The sequence below is a fragment of the Crocodylus porosus genome, unplaced genomic scaffold (assembly GCF_001723895.1).
Source record: "Crocodylus porosus isolate Cpor-Errol unplaced genomic scaffold, CroPor_comp1, whole genome shotgun sequence".
In the NCBI taxonomy this organism is placed as follows: Eukaryota; Metazoa; Chordata; order Crocodylia; family Crocodylidae; genus Crocodylus; species Crocodylus porosus.
The window spans coordinates 64,319,671-64,329,435 of record NW_017728931.1 but is presented as its reverse complement, the minus strand read 5'-3'; the positions used below and the strand labels follow the sequence as shown (position 1 = coordinate 64,329,435).

General features: G+C 39.3%; 1 protein-coding gene across 1 annotated transcript in view; it reads right to left on the bottom strand.

Annotated features, from left to right (window-relative positions):
* Window positions 1–214: 214 nt before the first annotated feature.
* Window positions 215–9,765, bottom strand: part of EPYC (epiphycan) — a 31,531-nt gene continuing 21,980 nt past the window's right edge. The window contains exons 3-6 of the mRNA XM_019544015.1: window positions 4,249–4,407; window positions 3,644–3,846; window positions 1,602–1,697; window positions 215–804 (exon numbers count right to left, since the gene is read on the bottom strand). Coding sequence (XP_019399560.1) covers window positions 634–804; window positions 1,602–1,697; window positions 3,644–3,846; window positions 4,249–4,407 — 629 coding nt within the window. The 3' untranslated portion in view covers window positions 215–633. The remainder of the gene's footprint in view (window positions 805–1,601; window positions 1,698–3,643; window positions 3,847–4,248; window positions 4,408–9,765) is intronic.

Below are 9,765 nucleotides of genomic sequence, written 5' to 3'. Positions count from 1 at the left end.
GCGGTGGGACTTTGCTGTCTGTGTCTCCCAGCAGATGTCCGGGTAGTTTAGGTCCCCCATGACCACTGCCTCTTTAGCCTTTATGGTCTCTGAGAGTTGCCTCAGGAGCCCCAAATCTATTTCTTCCCCTTGATGTGGGGAATATATTTCCAATGAGAACATATTTTTATTACTATAATTTTTACAAAACAAAAGTGTGCTATAGAGAAGAAGAAAACAAAGGTTTGTATAATATCCAATTAAATAAAAAAAAGATGTGGACATTTATGTACAAGTATATATTTGTTCTTATTGTGTAAATAATTAATTTTAATTTAATAAAATTACCTAGCTTTAGAGCTCCCCCACTACAGCTGCCTGTTCCAATATCAAATCTACAAATTTCAGGTCCCTTCTCCTGATGGTTGCTATCTATATATTCAAAGCATTCTTATAATTAATATATTGTTTATAGTATTGTACATTATATTGTTCAATAGTAAAAGGTAAATCCATTGTCAATTCTAATTATCAATAAACAGGGCTTTCCAAATTAATAAGTTTTGAAAATTATGTGTTGTGCTCTATGTAGCAATGACTTGTTCATTTTTGTGGAGTATATCATAGAAAATGAGTTTTGGTCGCTGTCTAAGCTTAGCTGAGACTACCAATTGGTAGACGGGGTAGACACATATAAGCATGAGGGGTCTTGCTCAAATTGATGGGATTGCCATCCAGTCTGATGTCTTCTAGAGCCCTACGGACATAAGTAATATCTTTCATTTTGCAGAAAGTATCTTCATGCATCTCTTGAATATTGTTGTTCTAAAAACAAAACCAAAAATGTCAAGTTAAGGATGACAAAAATGGTAAATGATTGAATTACTGAAGACTGAATTATACCACTGGCAAATTAAACCCTTATGTTTACAAAAAATGTTACATAATAAAGACAGATAAGGTTCTTTGGGTAAATCTGAAATCTTTTATTAGACTAACTTAGTTTGGAAAAAAAATTTTTGCAAGCTTTCGCGTTTAAAAACCCTCCATCAGGCTAAGGAAGTCTCTGCAGGGTTTTTAAACCTGAAAGCTTGCTACATTTTTTCCCCAGCTATTTAAGTTGGTTTAATAAAAGATATCAGATTCACCCAAAGAACCTTGTCTGCCTACATTCTTAGACCAATGCAGCTACAACCTACACCCCTGTAACATAATAAAGATACATTTTGTGTGTAAGTGATTCACATCTAGATGGGGCTGACCTTTTTTTTTTTTTTTTTTGTCTCATTTCATATTTTAATTTCTGCTTCTGCCATCTGACTGAAATTGCTCGAGGCAAGGACTTTTTGTGGGTGATATCTTTTACTAGGCTAGCTAAATCTATCCAAACCACAGAGCTGGTCCTGTAAAAGATATCACCCACAAAAACCCTAGCCTTTTGCATAGTGGAAAAAAACCCTACTTCTGGCGTCCAATTCCCAGATTTATCATTGTATCCCATGAAACATGTGGACTGACAGAATTTACATGAAGTAAAATACATCTTAATATTATTGGTTTTCCCTCCTGATAATTAAACACAATCTTTTTATTGTTATGTATATCTCGTTTTTTTAGCTTACCTGAAGATGAAGAGCTTGAAGACTTTCAGGGAGTGGGAGTGGGATGTGATCCAAGTTATTGTCAGTGATGTAAAGATGCTGTAGGTCAATCATATCCTGGAAGAAGAAGGAAAAAGAGGAAAGGTGTTTCATAAAGTACTAGATTTTTATAAAAACTTCAACAGAGAGGACATGGTCTTACTTCCATCTCTACAAAAAGAACCTGCATACAACCAATTTATTTTGTTCAATGTGATTCCGGGTTTAAAAAAAAAGTTACAGATATTCCTGTATGTAAAGTCCATTACTATTAAATATCAGCTGTTTTGTTATAATAACTAGGAATCTCAAATGTTCAAGCAGAACATTTTCAGCACATTGTTGTCTTAAATTTGAAATGCTGCCTCTCCCAGCTTCTGCAGAAGTCCTTCCTTTGGACTCATTTGTTTATCTTGTTTCATTGGCTAGTCAATTGGATAGCAAAGTCACTAAATAATATAATAACTTAAAATATATATGTCATGAGTTTTTCAAAAATAAGATGGACTTTACACCCTTTCCAGTGTTGTGCAACAGTAGTACACTGAGGAAACTGCATATTCTAACAGGGTGCCACTAGATGTGCAGGATGCCTGCTTTGATGCACTGTAATTACAGAACATTGGAGCAAACTTGATTAATTGAGTCTTCTGGACTGTGCTAATTAGCAGAGTCCGGCAGCCTCAGCATCTTGTTTATTCAGCATTTCTGAGCTTCAAAATCATAGCTCACTGAATGAGCTTTAGTTAAAGCATCCCTGCTGCCATTTTTAAAGTGCAGGACATTGACTACGTGAGATGCTGCCAGTGCTTTAATTAGAACAGCTCCTGGGAACTTCGCTAATTAAAGTGCTCCAGCCCGTACCCCTGGAGCATGTGTAAAGATGCCCATAGTTACTCCAAATATCAGAGTATCTGGTCTCCTGGGTTTTCTTTCCACAGAATAAACTTCCTCATGCCAATAAAGCCAGTAAAATTTCAATTTATCCCTCTCTAGACAGACTGTAATATTCTATCAGTGACTTTAATTCCTACATGCTGTAGGAGAAAAGGTATTTTCTGTTTCTCCTATTTGCTGAAGGAGAAAAGGTGCAAGTATGTATTATGCGGATGGAATTTCTTCCATGCTAGGATCTACCAAGATGCCTTGGTTCTGGGGCCTGCTTTGAGACTCTTCCTATCTTCCAGAAGAATACCTCCTCTTCTGGTTCTGGTGGGAGCAGCTGAAAGCTGCCTCCCTGTTCATAGCTGGGCAGTTATAGCTAAATCCTGGTTCCTTTGGAACAAATGGGTAGTAAGAGAGAGTGCTGAGATGATGAATCTGGCCTGAAGTTTTTAGTGTTTAGTATTTATTAAAATACACCCCTAGACCATGATATAATGAACCACTTTAGAGGCAGGGTATTACTGGAGCAAAACAATAATGGCATTGATACACATACATTTTCATGCTGTGATGCACCAGAGATCTGGCATGAATCTGCTCCACATGTGAGCTGACACGCACTGCACTGCGTCACCTGAATTTATGTAAGTGGTGAAATGTTCATCAGCGCACAGAAAATGGCAGCAGTGCACTTTTGAACTAAAATATCGTCAGTGTGTTTTAGTTCAAAAGCATACTGCTGCCATTTTTCAGTACTGACACACATTTCACTGTTTATACTAATTTATACACCACAAGCATGTGTACAAATGCCCTAACAGCCTAAGATGCAAATCAGCTCCTCAGCTCTATGGACACTCATGCGCTCCAGTGTATCATCTGAAAAATACTGGTGTTTTTGCAATGCTGGCTATGCTGAAGGGATAAATCTGAGATCTTGCCAACTCTTAGCCCTGCCTGCCTGTCTCCAACAGGTGGATGCAAGAGCTCTAGGAACCCTGCTTTTCCTTCTAGGCTGATATCAGTGACATCGGTAGCTGGTGCAAGGAGGTAAAAACATATCCTTATCTTACTTTTTTGACAGTCCACAATTTAAACCAAAGAGAGGATAAGCTATTTTCCATCAATCCCAAACTTACTTTGAATGCTTCAGTCCTTATTCCTTTGCGACCCAGCCTGTTGTTACTAATATCAATGAATGTCAGGGTGACAGGTAACTCAGGGAGCTGCCTTATTCTGTTATCACGCAGCACCAGCTCCTGAAGCTGAGGCAATCTTCTGAAGGCATCTTCATCAATCTCAGATATAAAGTTTTCTGTCAAATCAATCCTCTTTAAATTGTCTGTGAGAAAAACAAATAATAGTAATTATACATATTTTTAAAAGTAAAATAGGAATGGAAAAGCAAAGGCAGTTTCATTACTACCAATGATCGCTGTTGAATTACGCACACCCGAGTGTAGTAGAGTATTAATTACTTCTCTCCCTAAGGTTGCTTCTTTCATTGCATTATATAATGGTTCCAATAACTTCCAATCCTAATTCCCCTTAACAAGCACAAATGTTATTAGTATTCATGAAGCTCTAAGAGGAGAATATTCTCCTACGATTTTTATTTTCTGTATCCTCTCCAGTCACAAGTCTAGGGTTCTGCTATCACAAGCAACTATTTCATTTAACGTAAATTTACATCTAGATCCATCTTAAAACTGATTAGGTCTTAAAACTTGTATGGCATCCATACTTAGGTTGGCAAAGTCATTTTTGTTAATCTTTTTTATTCTGTTGTAACGGGAGTAGAAGTAGGTGGTTTTCTTGGGGAGTGGGGGGATGGCGTCGAGTTCATGATCATCACAGTAGACTGTCGTTCCCAGACATGTACACAGAAGACAAGTTGGAAGACCTACAAAAAAGTGAAGGAAAACCATTAATCTGGGGATGAACAAGCTAGAGTGGGCATACTAAGATCAAAGTTTATAAAAGCCAGTAATTTAACTTCTGAAGAGTACCTCCAGCACTTCTGGACAAGCAGTTTGTATAGCAGGGAAACTGCCCTGCACTAATCCCTCAGTACTCCAGGGGTCCCATCCTGTTCAAGTCCTAAAAATCAATTAATATATCTTCTTCTGTAAAACCACCATCATTTTACCCTTAAGACCTGAGTCAGAAAAAAGTATCCAGGAGGAGAAAGATCCCTTCCCCTGTACCCACTCCTACTCCACATGGACATTTTTTATCACCTGCTTTTCCATGACCTGAGCAGGGTGAAATAGAATCACATTTAGATGTCCAAGGGAGGGAGTAACATATGGTAGGCTGAATACAGAGCACAACTTACAAGATGTAAAAATGGGAAGTAAATCTAGATTTAAGGGAGTGTAAGGGCTCTTTATTTGATGAGATTGACAATGTTTCCATAAGAAAGGAGAAGATACTGGCTAGCATCGGAGAAAAACTGCTACTAAGCACCATTTTGATGCTAAGTCTGAACAATTACTGGTGTGCCTCTAAGCTTCCTTGCTTGAGAAAAGCACAGTTTTGCTGATTTAGGTCTGGTAAAAACTGTATTTCCTGATTTTTCCCTAACACTGTTTAGTTTGGTTTTCTGCTTAGGCATGACAGAAGGACTGCACATATTCAGTGTTAGAAGGGACTTGCTCTCCCTCTTAAATCACTATGTATCCCATGCTGAATGTTTTTGACCTATCAAGAGTGTTCATGCCATTCCCCATAAGATTTTGTTAACTCTCTCTCAAATTTGGCTGGGATGGATGTGAAAGGCAAGGATTTCATGGGGTGATTATCTTTTTATTGGGCTAACTGAACTGTATAGTTGGGCTAGTTAGACAAGCTTTCAAATGCAAAACATTTTTCATCGGGTCTGAGCAGTGAGAGCCAAATCCCTTTCCTTTCATGCGAGGTTGGTAAATGGCAGGTGGTCACCCCCTTGGAAAGCTCTTTTATATAGGATTCTGTTTTATAACCCCTCTCACTTGGCATGTTTAAGGAGCTCTGGGGATGGATGACTGAGGATGTCATTTATCACTCTGTGGATGGTACAAGAGTATTTTTAATTCAACTACTGTAGTCTTTCTACTTTTCTAAATATCTTGATACTTGTACTTTTTATATTGGTGTAACTCCAGTAGCTCAAATAACACTGTACTAGTATAAAAAGGTACTTGCTCAATGGAGAATCATGTTGAACAAGCCTTTGTAATTTTATTTATGTTCATCGTATAAAGCTTGTCCTTTATCATAGGACTAGATTGTGGTGGTAGGCCACAGATATTCAGCACAAGGCATTGCAATTGCAGTCCCAGGAGCAGCCCTAGGGAAGACCTTCCCTTGTGGAGGCTTGCAGTGGGAGAACATACTGTAAGTACAGGCACATAAGATTTAAAGGTACTGCATGGCTCACTGAGTCCAGTCCCCTGCTATCAGACAACCACATAATTTAATCTTACTTTATAAATTTATTGAGCACCATCCTAAGACTAGTTAACTTTCTTGCCAGTACTCCTATTGAAAGGCTGTTCAAGAAGCGTAAATTTATTCATGCTTAGTTTATAATACTGGTTCTGATGCCAGTATTGTCCTCTAATTCAAATAGGTCTCTTCCCTTTCTGGTGTTTAACCACATTCTCTTTCAACTTGGAAAGTAGAAGTTTCTTGAACACCACTACACGGTAGCTGAGAGACTACTTGCAGTCCTAATTTGTAACCTTTTCGCGTCAGAGGGCTAAAGTGCAGAAAATATTAATGCATGGTTTAGGATGGTGGAATCTGATTAGATTGACGCTACTAGAACATTGAATTTGTACTTATTCTTATTATATATGTTTTGACTATACACATTTGAAAAAAATTGAATAAATAAAAGTTTTAGGGGATTTTTGGGTCTTTGCTTCTGGGCTTCCCAAATTTCTGCATCTTCCCAAGAAGAACAAAGAGTCAAAGTTTCAGCGGCATGACTACTTTTCCTTTTGATCTTTGGGTCTTATAATGTGATTATGATGGATTAATTCACATCATATACAAATTGCATTCTCATTATAGGGTAAGTTTTAATAAAGTAAGTATGAAAAGAGTAATTGATTGTTACTTTTTCTTGTATAGGTTGTTAATGTACACTTCTCATGCATGAATGTTTATAGCTAGCTCATTTCTTCTACTCTTAACATTCTTATTGACCATTGAATCTAGACATGACAGCTGAGTACAGACAGTCAAAAATCCCAAAGGTGAATCAATTCAATCTTCATAGATTAGACTAACAGAATCAAAGAACTGGAAGGGATCTATCAGATCATCAAGTCCAGTCCCCTGCCATGGACAGGAAGTAATTGGGCTCAATGAGCTCAAATTGTTGCTTGTCTAGCCTCCTTGAACAACTCCAAGGATGGCAACTGGACCACCTCTGCTGGGAGCGTGTTCCAGATACCATTACGGAAAAGAAGTTTTTTCTCATGTTCAACCTAAATTTTTCCTCAATCAGCTTGTGCCCATTGGTATTCATCCTCCCAAAGGATGCCTTTCTGAAGAGTTGTTGCCCTAGATCTTGGTGTTTAACCTTGGCATACTTGTAGGCAGCTATCAGGTTCTCTCTCAGTCTTCTCTTGCTCAGACTGAATAAACCCAGTTCCTGGAGTCTCTCATAGGACCTATTTTCCAGGCCCCTAATCATATGGGTGGCCCTTCTTTAAACCCTTTTGGGCTTATCCACATCCTTCCTGAAGTGCAGTGCCCAAACCTGCACACAGTACTCCAGCTGCGGTCTCACCAGTGCGGAATTTAACGGGGAGGAGCACCTCTCTGGATCTGTTTGCAACACATCGGCTGATGCACGTCGCAGTTCTAGTGCTCTGCTGGAGACTTCATGGCACTGTTGGCTCATACTCATCTTCTGGTCGATTGTTACCCCTGGGTCCCTTTCAGACTAGTCTCCTGAGTTTACCAAAGTCTGCCCTTCTGAAGTCAGATCATGTTCAGTGTCACCCAAAGTACCTCCAGTCTTCTGGTTGCCTACCATGTAGTCTTGCCCCTTGGTCTGCACTGAGTCCAGAGAGGCTTTACCCCTAGTTGGTCCTTCCACAGCCTGTGTCAAGAGCGGGTTGTCAGGAAGTTGGTTGACCTGCTTGAGTTGGCTCAGTGGTCTTTCCAGCAGATGTCAGGGTAGTTGAAGTCACCCATGACAATCAGGTTTTTAGTGCTCACTGCCTCCGTCAGTTCCCTGGAGAATGCTTGATCATACTCCTCTTCTTAGTAGGGAGGTCTGTAGTAGATTCCCACCATCAGGTCCTCTTCTCCTTAGCTCCCTGGAATCTTGACCCAGAGGGTCTCTAGTCTAAACTGTGGCTCAAACTGATAAGCAAGTGAAGAGACATTCACTTTTGATTCTGGAAATGCAGCCACACACCTGTTGTGGCTCAGGCCAGAAGCTGGAGGGTGCCAAAGCGCAACTCCCTTTTTGGCTGGAGCAGACGGCTTGGGCCAAGGCTAGCCCACCCACTCTGTGAGGAGGGGTTTGCAGGGGAGGTGCAAAGCATCCTTGGATTCTGGGGGACTGTGAATTAACTTGAATCTGGAAGGGATTTGGGACAGAAATTGAATAAACCAATGTAACCTAAATCAGTTAAGTCTAATATACTACATTTATCCAGGTTCATCTTAAACTTGTTTAGACCATTTGAAAGTGGTTTATGTGACTGAACTTCTGTTGTTTTACAGATTTGAACTGGTTTCTGATCATTTATACCAGTTAATATCTAATTTGTGTTTCTAGCTGATGTTATCAAACCAAGCCTACCATATATATGCATGTAATGGGGCCCATCAAAGTTTTTAATGCATAACAATTAGAAATGAAAGTTACTGATTAAATGTCTTTGGTGATGTAAGAACTCTTGATTAAAAAGCGCAGTCACAAGAAAAATCGTGGGCAACTGTTGCCCCCTCTGCGGCCAGTCTTGCTGCTTGGGGGTGTCCCCCCACAGCAGATCTCGATAGCCGGGGGAGTCCCTCCACAGCTGAACTTGCTGTCCACAGCAGATCGTGCTGTGGCCAATTGCTGCAACCGCTTCCAGGAGTGGCTGTGGCTACTTCTTCTGGGAGCGGCTGCAGTGATCAGCTAGCACTTGCAGGGGGGGCACCAGCACTCCCACCTGCACATCACCTAAGCGGTGAGCGCGGCTGATCAGGGGGTGCACCGGTGCGCTCAGGGGGTGCATGTTCACCCCCATGTGCCCCCTACATGTCGCCACTTAGAAAAGTAATCCACTTTCATAAGAAACTTATTCATGAGAAAAGATAGTTTTACATTTAAAAAAAACTCTAATAGAATACTAAAACTAGTCTCATTGACCTGCCCAGTTACTGTTCTAGAGATTCAAGTGTTCTGGCTTTGAAACTTATTGCATTGCTTAAGCTTAGTTCTGTAAACAGTATTTTGGGATGGCTTTTAAGGAAATGAATTTTTTTTACAGGGTTATGGACACAGGATCTCAATTTCCTTTTCATTGTTTTTAATTAACATCTTTGATCCAGAACTTTGACATCAGGACAGATGCCTATCGTCCCTTGAGTTATAACTGCCTGAAAGCTGTGCATTTATAAATAAAACATTTAGCTACTGCTGAAACAGCATTAAAATATACTATTTTACCTTATTTGCAAAATTTTCTACTTCCAGTTCTGTTTTCCACGTGGTGGGGAATGCGTGCTCGGCCAGATGACTTTGAGACCATTGTGAATACCCTAAAATGTTACTGAATCTCTGACTAAGGGTATAAATATTCCACTTCAGCCATGGACCAAATTGCCTATTTTGTACTTATGTATATTTTTTCTTTATCAAGCATAATTTGTCAGTTGAGTAGTTTGTGCACATTAAATATATTTACAATTTGAAATAGTTGAACTGGCTTTTTGTTTGTTTTAATTGTTTTCTAAGTTGTCTGTTAGACTAGAAAATGCAACTAACTAGGGAAATAATATTTAGCACTTATTCCCTTCAAAAATGTCAATTTCCAATGAGCATAAGGACCGTCAGCTGTGGCTACGTGAGAATACTCCTCAAAGGGAATACTGGCTGTGGTGCTTGTTCTTCTAAGGCACAGACCACAAACCAAAATTCTTCCATATTCAACTTCAGTTTAGTTTAGCCATTAACTATTGTTAATATTTGGTGGAGTTATTTTTATGTTTTATAGAGTTTTTGTTCTAGATTTTAAAGAAATTATAACTTATAAAAAATCCCTAT